The sequence below is a fragment of the Cetorhinus maximus genome, chromosome 18, assembly GCF_964194155.1.
Source record: "Cetorhinus maximus chromosome 18, sCetMax3.hap1.1, whole genome shotgun sequence".
NCBI lineage: Eukaryota > Metazoa > Chordata > Chondrichthyes > Lamniformes > Cetorhinidae > Cetorhinus > Cetorhinus maximus.
In genome coordinates, this window is record NC_135896.1 from 75675464 (window position 1) to 75690306 (window position 14843).

The 14843-nt window shown below is 45.2% G+C and overlaps 1 protein-coding gene across 1 annotated transcript in view; it reads right to left on the reverse strand.

Moving 5' to 3' along the window:
- The window catches only part of heatr4 (HEAT repeat containing 4), a 92399-nt gene that overhangs the window by 65240 nt on the left and 12316 nt on the right, over positions 1-14843 (reverse strand). Inside the window, exon 4 of the mRNA XM_078563346.1 lies at positions 1411-1599. Within this exon, the coding sequence (XP_078419472.1) occupies positions 1411-1599 (189 nt within the window). The remainder of the gene's footprint in view (positions 1-1410; positions 1600-14843) is intronic.

Consider the following 14843-nt stretch of genomic DNA (forward strand, 5'->3'; position numbering starts at 1 on the left):
TTTAGAAACAATAATCGGAAAAATTAACAAGCTCTTGGTGAGGTTTGAGTTAATTAAGTAGAGCCAGCATGAAATTATAAAAGGCTAATCATGTTTGACTAATCTAATTGAAATAACAGAAAAGGTTGATGACAGGGATGCAGCAGATGTTTTCTTCATGGATTTTAAGGAAGTGTCTGCCAAAATTCGACAAAATTGAGGCTCATGGAATAGGTGAGTCAATGTCAGCTTGGCTGAAAAAATTGGCTTAAGGAGAGAAAACAGCGAGTCATGGTAAATGGTTGTTTTTCAGACTGGAGGATAATAGATAGCAGCGTTCCCCAAGGGTCAATGCTAGGACCACAGCCTTTTTTGGTATATAAGACTTGCTTGGATATTAGAATTCAAAGTAAAGTTTCAAAATTTGCCATTGATTCCAAACTTGGAGCTGTGGCAAATAGTGAGGATGGTACCAATCAAATCAACAGGATATGGATAGGTGAGCAGAATGGACAGACAAGTGGCAGTTCGAATTTAATACAGAAAAGTGCAAGGTGATGCATTTTGGCAGAAGGGATAGGGAGGAGAGACAAGATAGATTTAATGGCACAGTTCTACAGAGTGTGCAGAAACAGAGGGACCTGTGATTGCAATGTGCATAGATTTTTGAAGGTGGCAGGACATATTGAGTGAGTAGTTAACAATGCTTTGGGCTTTTGGGCTACATAAGTAGAAGTCTTGAGTACAAAAGCAGTTATGCTGAACCTTTATAAAGATCAGGTAGGTTACACCTAGAGTATTGCATCCAATTCTGAATGTGAGAGTCCTTGAGACGATGCAGAAGAGATTTACAACAATGGTTCTAGGGATGAGTGATTTTAGCTACAAAGTTAGTTTGGAGAAGTTGGTGCCTTGGAGCAAAAGAGGTTGAAGGGAGATTTGAAAGAGGTGTCCAAGATTATGTATGGTTTAGTTAAGATAGACAAAGACAAGCTGTTCCCATTAGCTGATGGTACAAGGACTATGGAAGATAGGTGTAAGGTTTTGGGCAAGAGATACAGGGGGATTGTAAAGAAAAACTTTCACGCAGAGAGAGGTGACCTGGAACTTGCTGTTCACGAAGATGATGGTAGCAGAGGCAATCAATGATTTCAAAACAGAACTGGATGAGCACTTGAAGGAAATAAACTTGCAGAGCTATGGAGGGTGGAGTAGGGCAAATGGGACTGGCTGAATTGCTCTACAGAGTGCCAGTATGAACTTAATGGACCAAATGGCTGCCTTGTGTGCCATAATAACTCTATGGCTACAACCTTATGAGTGATTTATTAGTTATAAATTGCTTTGTGATGTCCTGAGAATATAAAACGTGCTGCATAAATGTTCTACTGTTCCTGTTTTTTTCATATATCAGATAGTGATAGTTCTTACCGTGAAGGAGGTTATCCTGTAGGATCTCTGTGACTTTTCCATTCACCTTCTCCATTGCGACATGGCAGATTGCTGCTGCTAATTGCACATGCTTGTTACTGCTGTCCAGGGCTTCACTAATGAGTGGTTGAAGAGCCTCAGGCACGGGTTGGACTTCACTCTCGCCCCTCAAGTGAAGCTTGATGAGATCTACAATTAAATAACTGGCATTTCACAGAAATTCAGTCACATAAAAACTTGCACCGTCTGTGTATAGTCCTGTTACTCTCTGCATGTGACTCACCCTTCTGTTCCCATTACTGTCAATGAGACTCATTCCAGCCTGGTTTTTTGCATTAAGAGTAACGATGTCAGCACTCACCATTATAACGGGGTAAATCAGACAGCAACTTCCACAATCCACAGTTGAATGTGGAAATAAGGATGTTGCTGTCCAATTTGCCCTGTTCCTCCAGAAGTTACGCTACACTGATACCTGGATGAGAGATTCGCCATTAAAGTACATGAAGGTGAGAATGTGCAGTATTTATCAACTAAAGAGGTCAGAAAAAGTTAAGGCTATTGCATTCAGGTGAATTTTAAACTGATAGGTCTTACTGCCAAACATTAAATATATTTATATACTTAGTGTAATTTATACTTCCTAGTTTTGACTCTGCATGGCTCAGTCAGGACTCTTCAACCTGATGCGTGACCTGCTCACAAGCGCCACAGAGCTCTTATAAAGGACATTGGGCTTAAACGGATCTCCCAAAAACACAACTTGCATGCAAAAGATCACACAAATTCAGTGGGCAGCGGAAATGTAATGGACAGCGAGTGCCATTCCTTTCACCATTGACAGTTCTAGGCCACCATATTTTTCCTGTTTCTCAGTGCAAGAATCTTCCAATTTTTCCTGTTACTCAGTGTGTGACTCTCCCTATTCCTGTGAATCTCAGTCTTGACTCTCCCTATTGTTCCTGTTAATCTCAGCAGGTGTCTCTCCCTAATGTTCCTCTGACTGTATGAGAGACACTCTACCTATTGGTTCTGTACTCCGTGTGCATGACTTGCCCCATTCTCTGTGTTATTCTCACTGAGTGACTCTCCCTATTGTTCCTGTTACTCAGTCGGTGACTCTCCTAATTGCTGTTAATCTCAGACTGTGACTCTTCCTATTGTTCCTCTAATAGGTGTGACTCACCCTACTGTTCCTGTTATTGTGTGTGCGACTCTTCCTATTATTCCTGTTATTGTGTCTGTAAACACTCCCCATTGTTCCCGTTACTCAATATGTGGCTCTCCCTACTGTTCCTGTTATTGTGTGTGTGACTTTCCCTATTGTTCTGGTTACTCTGAAAGTGTGACACTCCCTCTTGGTCCTGTTATTGTGTCTATGACAGTCCCTATTTTTCCTGCTGCTTGGGGAGGTGCTCACCCTATGACACTCCCTATTGTTCCTGCTATTGTGTGAGATACTCTCCCTCTTGTTCCTGTTATTGCGTGAGATTCTCACCTTATTGTTCCTGTTCATGTGTGTGTGACTATCCCTACTGCTCCTGTTATCGTGTGATATGCTCTCCCTATTGTTTCTCTTATTGTGCCTCTGACTCTTCCTATTGTTCCAATGACTGTGTGCGACTCTCCCTATTGTTCTTGTTATTGTGTGCGAGACTCTCTCTATTGTTCCTTTCATTGTGTCTGTGACTCTCCCTATTGTTCCTGTTATTGTGTCTGTGACTCTCCCTATTATTCCTGTTATTGTGTCTGTGACTCTCCCTATTATTCCTGTTATTCTCTATGTGCTACTCTCCCTGTTGCTCCTGTTACTGTTTGTGTGGCACTCTCTATTGTTCCTGTTATTGTGTCTGTGACTCTCCCTATTTCCCTGTTATTGTGCATGATATTCTCATAGTCATGGAGTTAAACAGCACAGAAACAGGCTCTTCAGTCCATCGTGTCTGTGCCGCCATCAAGCACCTATCTATTCTAATCCCATTTTCCTGCACTTGGCCTGTAGCTCTGTATGCTATGGCATTTCAAGTGCTCATTTAAAAACTTCTTAAATGTTGTGAGGGTTTCTGCCTCTACCACTCCCTCAGGCAGTGTGTTCCAGATTCCAACCACCCTCTGGGTGAAACAATTTTTCCTCAAATCCCCTCTAAACTTCCTGCCCCTTGCCTTAAATCTATGCCCCCTGGTTATTGATCCTCCGCTAAGGGGAAAAGTTTCTTCCTATCTACCTTATCTATGCCCCTCATAATTCTGTATACCTCTATCAGGTCCCCCCTCAACCTTCTCTGCTCTAAGGAAAACAACCCCAGCCTGTCCAGTCTCTCTTCATAACTAAAACTCTCCAGCCCAGGCAACTTCCTGGTGAATCTCCTCTGCACCATCTCCAGTGCAATCACATCCTTCCTATAGTGTGGTGACCAAAACTGCACACAGTACTCCAGCTGTGGCTTAACAAGCATTTTATACAGCTCCAACATAACCACCCCACCCCCCCCCCCCCCCCCCACCCCCCCCGCTCTTAAATTCTATGCCACGGCTAATAAAGGCACGTATCCCATGTGCTTTCTTAAACACCTTATCTACCTGTGCTGCTGCCTTCAGGGATCTATGGACATGTACACCAAGGTCCCTCTGATCCTCTGTACTTCCTAGGGTCCTACCATTCATTGTGTATTCCCTTGCTGTGTTAGTCCTCCCAAAGTGCATCACCTCACACTTCTCAGGATTAAATTCCATTTGCCACTGCTCTGCCCATCTTACCAGCCCATCTATATTGTCCAGTAATCTAAGGCTTTCCTCCTCACTATTTATGACACCACCAATTTTCGTGTCATCTGCAAACTTACTGATCATACCTCCTATATTCACGTCTAAATCATTAACGTATACTACAAACAGCAAGGGTCCCAGCACTGAACCATGCAGTACACCACTCGTCACAGGCTTCTAATCGCAAAAACAACATTCAGCCATCACCCTCTGCCTCCTGCCACTAAGTCAATTTTGGATCCAATTTGCCAAATTACCCTGGATCCCATGGGCTCTTACCTTCTTGACCATTCTCCCACGTGGGACCTTGTCAAAAGTCTTACTGAAGTCCATGTAGACTACATCAACTGCACTAACCTGATCAACACAACTAGTCACCTCCTGGAAAAATTCTTTCAAATTTGTTAAACATGATCTCCCCCTGACAAAGCCATGCTGACTATCCCTGATTAATCCCTGCCTCTCCAAGTGGAGATTAATCCTGTCCCTTAGAACTTTTTCAATAGTTTTCCTACCACTTGTGTCAGCGATGTTAAAAAGACCATTTGTTTAACACAAATCACGTTCATCTGATTTTTATTCAGAATAAATCCCTATTGTTCCTGCTATTGTGTGAAATGCTTTCCCTATGGTTCCTCTTATTGTGTCTCTGACTCTCCCTATTGATCCTGTTATTGAGAGATATTCTCCCTATTGTTCCTGTTAGTGTATGTGTGACTTTCCCTATTGCTCTTGTTACTCTGTGTGACTCTCCCTATTGTCCCTTTAATTGTGTGTGTGACTCTCCCTATTGTCCCTTTAATTGTGTGTGTGACTCTCCCTATTGTACCTGTTACTGTGTGTTCAACTCTCCCTATTGTTCCTGTTATTGTGTCTGTGACTCTCCCTATTGTACCTGTTACTGTGTGTTCAACTCTCCCTGTTGTTCCTGTTATTGTGTCTGTGATTCTCCCTATGGTTCCTGTTATTGTGTCTGTGACACTCCCCATGGTTTCTGTTACTCATTGTGTGATTCTCCCTACTGTTCCTGTTCCTGTGTGTGTGACTCTCCGCATTATTCCTGTTACACTGTATCAGACATTCCCTACTGTTCCTGTTATTGTGTCTGTGACTGTCCCTATTTTTCCTGTTATTGTGAGATACTCTCGCTGTGACTTTCCCTACTGTTCTTGTTGAGATACTCTCCCTATTGTTCCTGTTATAGTGTGAGACTCTCCCCATTGTTCCTATTATTGTGTGACTTTCCATATTGCTCCTGTTATTGTGTCTGTGACTCTCCCTATTTTTCCTGTTATTGTATGAGATACTCTACCTAAGAGTCTCCCTATTGTTCCTGTTAATGTGAGAGATACTCTCCCTATTGTTGCTGTTAGTGTGAGTGTGTGACTCTCCCTATTGCCCGTTATTGTGTGTGTGTGACTCTCCTTATTGCTCCTGTTATTGTGTCCGTGACTCTCCCTATTCCTGTTATTCTGTGCGAGACTCTCCCTATTGTTCCTGTTATTGTATGTGCTAGTCTCCCCATTGCTCCTGTTAATGTATGTATGACACTCCCTATTGTTGTTGTTATTGTGTCTGTGACTCTCCCCATTTTTCCTGTTACAATGTGTGATACCCTCCCTGTGACTCTCCCTATCTTCCCTGTTATTGTGTGAAACTCTCCCTATGATTCTCCCTATTCTTCCTTTTATTGTGTCAGATGCTCTCCCTATTGTTCGTGTTATTGTGTGAGATACACTTCCCATTGTTCCTCTTATTGTGTCTCTGACTCTCCCTATTGATCCTGTTATTCTGAGATACTCTCCCTATTGTTCTGGTTAGGCTATGTGAGACTTTCCCTATTGCTCTTGTTACTCTGTGTAACTCTCCCTGTTGTTCCTTTAATTGTGTGTGAGACTCTCCCTATTGTTCCTGTTACTGTGTCTGTGACACTCCCCATGGTTTCTGTTACTCATTGTGTGACTCTCCCTACTGTTCCTGTGTGTGTGACTCTCCATATTGTTCCTGTTACACTGTGTGTGACATTCCCTATTGTTCCTGTTATTGTGTCTATGACTCTACCTATTGTACTTGTTACTGTGCCTTCAACTCTTCCTGTTGTTCCTGTTATTGGGTCTGTGACTCTCCCTATGGTTTCTGTTATTGTGTCTGTGACATTCCCCATGGTTTCTGTTACTCATTGCGTGACTCTCCCTACTGTTCCTGGTCCTCTGTGTGTGACTCTCCATATTGTTCCTGTTACAGTATGTGTGACATTCCCTATTGTTCCTGTTATTGTGTCTGTGACTGTCCCTATTTTTCCTGTTATTGTGTGAGATACTCTCGTTATGACTCTCCCTATTGTTCCTATTATTGTGTGAGACTCTCCCCATTGTTCCTATTATTGTGTGACTCTCCCTATTGCTCCTGTTATTGTGTCTGTGACTCTTCCTATTTTTCCTGTTATTGTGTGAGATACTCTACCTAAGAGTCTCCCTATTGTTCCTGTTATTTTGTGAGAGACTCTCCCTATTGTTCCTGTTATTGTGTTCTAGTCTCTCCATTGCTCCTGTTAATGTATGTGTGGCACTCCCTATTGTTGCTGTTATTGTGTCTGTGACACCCATTATTTTTCCTGTTATTGTGTCTGTGACGCCCGTTATTTTTCCTGTTATTATATAAGATACACTCCCAATGGCTCTATTGTTCCTGTTATTGTGAGAGATACTCTCCATATTGTTCCTGATAGTGTGTCTGTGACTCTCCCTATTGTTCCTGCTATTGTGTGCTACTCTCCCTATTGCTCTTCTTGCTGATTGTGTGACACTCCTTATTACTCCTTTTATTGTGTCTGTGACTCTCCCTATTTTTCATGTTATTGTGTGTGCTACTCTCCCTATTGCTCCTCTTGATGTTTGTGTGACACTCTTATTACTCCTGTTATTGTGTCCGAGACTCTCTCCATTGTTCCTGTTATTGTGTCTGCGGCTCTCCCTTTTGTTCTTGTTATTGTGTGCGCTGCTTACCTGTGCCTCTCCCTATTTCTCCTTTTATTGTATGTGATCCTTTCCCGGTGACTCTCACTATTGTTCCTGTTATTGTGTGTGTGACTCTCCCTATTGTCCCTGTTAGTGTGTAACTCTCCTTTTGTTCCCGTTACTATGCGTGTGACACTCACTACTCTTCTACTTATTGTGTCTGTGACTCTCCCTATTTTTCCTTTTATTGTATGAGATGCTCTCCCAATGACACTCCCTATTGTTCCTGTTATTATGAGGTACTCTCCCTATTGTTCCTGTTATTGTGTCTGTGACTCTTCCTTTTGTTCTTGTTATTGTGTGTGCTACTCACCTTGTGCCTCTCCCTATTTCTCCTTTCATTGAATGTGATCCTCTCCCGGCGACTCTCACTATTGTTCCTGTTATTGTTTGTGTGACTCTCCATATTGTTCCTTTTATTGTGTGTGACTCTCGTTATTGTTCCTTTTATTGTGTGTGACACTCGCTATTGTTTCTTTTATTGTGTTTGAGACTCTCGCTATTGTACCTGCCAGTGCGTGACTCTCCCTATTGCACCTGTTACTATTTGAGTGACCCTCCCCCCATTGTTCCTGTTATTGTGCATGCGACGCTCCCTATTGTTTCTGTTACTGTGTGAGTGACTCTCACCATTGTCCCTATTACTTTGTCTGTGTCTCACCCGATTGCTCCTGTTACTGTGTGTGTGATTCTTCCTATTCTGCCAGTTTTTGTATGAGATACTCTCCCTATTGCGCCTGTTATTGTTGGTGTGACTCTCCCTGTTGCTCCTGTTATTATGTGTGAGCGTCACGCTATTGCTGCTGTTCTATTGTCTGTGACCCGCCCTATTGTTCCTGTTAGAGTGTGACTCTCCCTGTTGTTTCTGGTATTGTGTGTGACTCTCCCTATTATACCTGTTACTGTCCGTGTGATTCTCTCTATTGTTCCTGTAACAGTGTGTGACTCTCCCTAGTGTTCCTGTTATTGTGTGCAGGACTCTTCCCATTGTTCCTTTTATTGTGTCTGTGATTCTCCCCATTGTTCCTGTGCTGCATGAGTGAGACTCTCCCTCTTGTTCCTGTTGTTGTGGCTGCGTGACTCCTATTGTTAACATTATTGTGTGTGATACACTCCCTATGACTCTGCCTATTGTTCCTGTTATTGTGAGACGCTCTCACTATTGTTCCTGTTATTTTGTGGGATTCTCTCCCTCTTGTTCCTGTTGTTGTGTGTGAGAGTCTCCCTATTGTACCTGTTATTGTGTCAGTAACTCCCCCTATTGCTCCTGTAATTTTGTCTGAGACACTCTTTATTGTTCCTCTTACTCAATGTGTGACTCTTCCTGCTGTTCCTGTTGTTGTGTTTGTGACTGTCCCTATTTTTCCTGTTAGTGTGTGACTCTCCCTATTATTCCTGTTATTGTGTGTGGGACTCTTCCCATTGTTCCTTTTATTGTGTCTGTGATTCTCCCTATTGTTCCTGTGCTCTGTGTGTGAGACTCTCCCTCTTGCTCCTGTTGTTGTGTCTGTGGCTCTCCTATTGCTCGTGTTATTGTGTGGGATACTCTCCCTATTTTTCCTGTTGTTGTGTGAGATCCTCTCCCTTTGACTGTCCCTATTTTTCCTCTTATTGTGTGATAATCTCCCAATGACTCTCCCTATTGTTCCCGTTATTGTGAGAGATGCTCTCCTTTTGTTTCTGTTATTGTTGGTGTGACCCATCTTGTTGCTCCTGTTATAGTGTGTAAGCCTCACCCTAATGCTCCTGTTGTATTGTCTGTGACTCGCCCTACTGCCCCGGTTATTGTGTCTGTGACTCTCCCAGTTTTTCCCATTCTCTCCTTTGTTCCTGTTATTGTGTGAGATGATCTCCTTATTGGTCCTGTCATTGTGCGTGTGACTCTCCCTATTGTTCCTGTTATTATGAGAGATACTCTCCCTATTGTTCCTGTTAGTGCATGTGAGACTCTCCCTATTGTTTCTGGTATTGTGTGTAACTCTCCCTTTTGTTCCTTCTATTGTGTGCAGGACTCCTCCCACTGTTCCTTCTTTGTGTCTGTGATTCTCCCTATTGTTCCTGTGCTGTGTGTGAGACTCTCGCTCTTGTTTCTGTTCTTGTGTCTGTGACTCTCCTGTTGTTCCTGTTATTGTGTGATAATCTCCTAATGATTCTCCCTATTGTTCCTGTTATTGTGTGAGATACTCTCTTTATTGTTTCTGTTATTGTTGGTGTGACCCTCCCTGTTGCTCCTGTTATAGTGTGTAAGCCTCACCCTAATGCTCCTGTTATATTGTCTGTGGCTCGCCCTATTGCTCTGGTTATTGTGTCTGTGGTTTACCCAGTTTTTCCTCTTATTGTGCAGGCTAATCTCCCTAGGACTCTCTCTTTGTTCCTGTTATTCTGTGAGACAATCTCCCTATTGTCCTGTCATTGGGTGTGTAACTCTCGCTATTGCTCCTTTTATTGTGTCTGTGACTCTCCCTATTTTTCCTGTTAGTGTGTGTGACTTTCCCTATTGTTGCCGGTATTGTGTGTGACTCTCCCTATTTTTCCTTTTATTGTGTGTGAGACCCTCACTATTGTTCCTGTTATTGTGTGCGAGACGTTCCCCATTGCTCCTGTTATTTTGTCTGTGACTCTCCCTATTGTACATGTTACTCTGCATGTGACTCTCCCTATTGTTCCTGTTACTGTGTGTGTGACTCCCCCTATTGTTCCTATTACTGTGTGAGACTCTCCCTATTGTTCCTTTTATTGTGTGCGCTCGCTATTGCCCGTTAGTGTGTAACTCTCCCTATTTGATCCTGTTACTGTGGTTGTGACACTCCCTATTCTTCCAGTTGTGTCTGTGACACTCACTTTTTTTCCTGTTATTGGGTGTGGTACTCTCCCAATGACTCTCCCTATTGTTCCCATTATTGTGAGATATTCTCCTTATTGTAGCTGATATTGTTGGTGTGACTCTTCCTGTTGCTCCCGTTATAGTGTGTAAACCTCACCCTAATGTTCCTGTTCTATTGTCTGTGACTTGCCCTATTGCTCCTGTTACTGTGTCTGTGAATCTCTCAGTTTTTCCTGTTACTGTGCAAGCTAATCTCCCTATGACTCTCCCTTTGTTCCTGTTATTTTGTGAGATGATCTCCCTACTGGTCCTGTCATTATGCGTGTGTGACTCTCACTATTGCTCCTGTTATTGTATCTGTGACTCTCCAGATTTTTCCTGTCATTGTGTGAGATACTCTCCCAAAGACTCTCTGTATTGTTCCTGTTATTATAAGATACTCTCCCAATTGGTCCTGTTAGTGTGTGTGACGCTCCCTGTTGTTTCTGGTATTGTGTGTGTCTCTCCCTATTGTTCCTTTTATTGTGTGTGAGACTCTCTCCATTGTTCCGATTATTGTTTCCGAGACTCTCCCCATTGTTCCTGTGCTGTGTGTGTGAGACTCTCCCTCTTGTTCCTGTTGTTGTGTCTGTGACTCTGCCTATTGTTTCTGTTATTGTGAGACGCTCTCCCTATTGTGCCTGTTATTGTGTGTGAGAGCCTCCCTATTGTACCTGTTATTGAGCCAGTGACTCTCCCTATCGTTCCTGTAATTGTGTCTGAAACACTCTCCATTGTTCCTCTTACTCAATGTGTGACTCTCCCTGCTGTTCCTGTTGTTGTGTTTGTGACTGTCCCTATTTTTCCTGTTATTGTGTGCAGGACTCTTCCCATTGTTCCTTTTATTGTGTCTGTGATTCTCCCTATTGTTTCTGTGCCGTGTGTGTGACTCTCGCTGTTGTTCCTGTTCTTGTGTCTGTGACTTTCCCATTATTCCTGTTATTGTGTGTGATATTCTCCCTTTGACTGTCCCTATTTTGCCTCTTATTGTGTGTGATAATCTCCCAATGACTCTCCCTATTATTCCTGTTACTGAGTGACTCTCTTTATTGTTTCTGTTATTGTTGGCGTGACGCTTCCTGTTCCTCCTGTTATAGTGTGTAAGCCTCGCCCTAATGCCCCTGTTCTATTGTCTGTTACTCGCCCTATTGCTCCTGTTACTGGGCATGTGGCTCTCCCTATTGTTCCCATTACTGTGTGTGATACTCTCGCTGTGACCCACCCTATTTTTTCTGTTATTATGTGCAACTCTCTCTGTGACTCATATTGTTCCTCCTTATTGCTCCTGTTATTGTAACCCTCCCTATCGTTCCTATTGTTGTGCGACTGTCCCTATTGTTGCTGTTCTTCTGTGTCACTCTTCCTCTTGTTCCTGTTATTGTGTGTGTGACTTTCCCTACTTTTCCTATTAGTGTGTGTGGACTCCCCCTATTATTTGTGTGAGGCTCTCCATTTTGTTCCTATTATTGTGAGAGAGACTCTCCCTATTGTTCCTGGTATTCTGTGAGAGACTCTCCCTATTGTTCCTGGTATTCTGTGAGAGACTCTCCTTATTGTTCCTGGTATTTTGTGAGAGACTCTCCCCATTGTTCCTGGTACTGTGTGTGAGACTCTCCCTATTGTTCTTGTTACCCTGTCTGAGACTCTCCGTATTGTTCCTGATACCTTGTGTGAGACTCTCCCTATTCTTCCTGTTATCCTGCGTGAGACTCTCCCTTTTGGTACTGTTATTGTGTGACTTTCCCTATTGTTCCTGTTGCTGTGTTTGTGACTCTACTTTTGTTCCTGTTACTCGGTGTGTGACTCTCCCTATTTTTCCTATTATTGTGAGACTCTCCCTTTTGTTCCTGTTACCCTGTGAGAGTCTCTCCCTATTGTTCCTGTTATTGTGTCCGAGACTCTCCCTATTGTTCCTGTCATTACGTGTGACTCTCCCTATTGTTCCTGTTATTGGGGAATTTTCTGTCACCACCTGCATCGGGCGTGTTAGGTGGCATGAGCGGACAATATGGTGCGATCGGTTTCACGACAGCTGTGGACCGCAGAACAGTTGGCCAACTGCACAAGTTGTACAATCTCTCGCTAAAGCTGGCCATGGAGCAGTCACTGCTGGAGTCGCTCACAGCCCCTTGCAGTGTCAGCATGGTTCAAGCTAACAGTGCAGCCTTGCAGTGTGGGTCAGGAGGATGCTTGCGCCTGAGCTGAGAGCACAGCATGCAGTCCAATGGGCAAAGCTGCCGCAAATCAGTCAGGTGGAGTGGGGCAGAGGTGGTGGGGTTTCAGACTGCCATGCAGCGCACTAATCTCTGGCCATCCAAGTGGCAGCCAGCACTCTCCGGGAAGCATTAAGGGCCTTCACACTTAACCAGGACATGTCCTTAGTACACCCATGCTAACCACGTGTCTCTCTCTTTCAGGAGTACAACATCAGGATCATGGAGCCTGGTGAATTATGCCTGATGGCCTACAGAGAGCAAAGACGACAAAGGAGAGAGTGACTGAGGCTCCTGGCTAAGCAGCAACCTCAGGAAGAAGGGGCAGCTGGGGATCCCGCACATACCGCCAAAGAGCCACGGCAAGCCGTTGCTGGTCGGCACCTAGTGACACCCAGGGTCTATAGATGCCGCCTGTTATTCCTGCAGTTGACTGAGAACCAGTGTCGCCGAAGACCGTGCATGTCTAAGGAACTGGTCGGTCAGATCTGTCAGCTACTGCAGGATTTGGCGCCAAGGGGACATGGAGGGCATCCACTGCCAGTGGCTGTGAAAGTGACCACAGCGCTCAATTTCTATGCCAGTGGCTCCTTTCAGGGCTCCACAGGTGACCTCTGTGGGATCTCACAAGCCACCCACAGATCTATCCATGAGGTCACGGATGGCATCTTAGCGAGGGTACACAACCAAGTGCATTTCGTCAGGGACCAGGAGAGCCAAGGTGCAAGAGTGATTAGGTTCGCCCAGATCTTGGGTTTCCCAAAGGTGCAGGGTGTGATCGACTGGACTCATGTGGCGCTCAGATCTCCATCACAACACACGGTGAACTACATTAACCGCAAGGGGTTCCATTCACTGAATGTGCAGCTGGTGTGCAACCACCAGAAACACAGCCTGCAGGTGTGCGCACAGTTTCCAGATAGTGTGCACGACACCTACATCCTCAGTTGGTCACAGATCCCTGAAGCCTTCCAGGGTCCAAAGAAGCTACAGGGGTGGCTCCTCGGTGACAAGGGCTACCCGCAGAGGGCGTGGCTGACACCCTTACAGCAGCCTCAGGGTGCAGTAGAGTAATGATATAATGAGGCTCATGCTGCAGCTTGCAACTTGGTGGAGCAGGCCAGCAGGATGCTGAATATGAGGTTCCGGTGCCTGGACTGGTCTGGTGGAGTCCTGTAATACAGACCCCAGAGGGTGTCATGCATCATCATCGTCTGCCGCGCCCTTTACAACCTGGCACTGCAACAGGGAGATGAGCTGGCTGAGGAGGAGATGGAGGAGCTGGAGGTCACCTCCAATGAGGAGCACATCAACTGTGATGAGGGTGAGGGGGTCCTCGGAGGTGGCGATGGCGGTGATGAAGCCCTCGCACTGGCTAGACGAGGCAGGCGTGCACAGGAGGCCCTCACAGCTGCTAGATTTGTGGAGGATGATGACGACATGCAATGAGGTGACCCCATAGATCCTCACATTGGATCTATGAACGTTTGACTCCAGTCTGGCTTACGGCAGCGCGAATACCCTCTGTAAGAATGCTCCTGTCATGGAGATGCAGTGGAGGCCTTAATAGTCGCTCGATTGCAGGAGGATGATGACGAAATGCAGTGAGAACACTCCATAGATCTTCACATAGCCTCTGAGAATGTCTGACTCCTGTCTGGCTGGGGGCAGCTCGCTCGCGCTCTGTGATCAGGGTCCTATCATGGAGATGCAGCCATGAAACATGAAGCATCTGATCCTTTGTCCACCTTCAGCACCTAAGCCTTTAGGAGCACAGCATCAGTGGTCACAGATGCTGAAGAGATGGGGGCCAGCCCCACCTTAATGGCACTGAGAGCACACAGAGAGAATGAGAGAACTCTGTGGCGCCTGCCCACTACATTCTGGCAGCAATGACAAGCACCGCCAAAGTGCAGGCATCAGTAATGTTTCCAGGGAGTGAGAGACCAGACCATCATTTTGGTTCGACAGCTGCACAGAGCATAGGGACGAGGTCCTGGTCTGAGACACCTGCCTTATCTTGTGTAGAAATGTTTCACATCTGAGTGACAAGAACACTGCTCATCAGAACAAGGAGCCACAGGCAGGGAGGCATTCTTGAGAGTTTATTGACAATAGTGAATGGTATGTACCAGTGGTTAACACCCGTGCCCAAGCTGTGCAACTAATTCTTCTTAACTTTCCTAACCCTGCCGCTATGTCTTGGTGCTCCCCGGACATCCACAGCAGAGGTGGAGGCAGCCTGCTGACTGCCACGCCCTGTCTGTGATGACCTTGGCAGGCGTCCTCTGGAAGGCCGAGACTTGGAGGGCCCCGGACTGCTTTTGGGGTCCTGCACCAAACTCAGCCTGTGGAGCTGGAGCTGCTGAGGTCACAGGAAGAGGGATTCGGATGGACCAGGCATTCCCCGAGTCACCCAGGTGGATGGCCCTGGAGTGTGCACGTGCTGATCCTCTTCCCTATGGATGCTCCAGGGCCCCAGGATGATTCCTTGAGAAGGGGTGGCTAGAATGAGATCAAGCTGCCTGGCACACCTCTTGCAGTGTTGGAGACCAACTATGGCGTCAGTGAAGG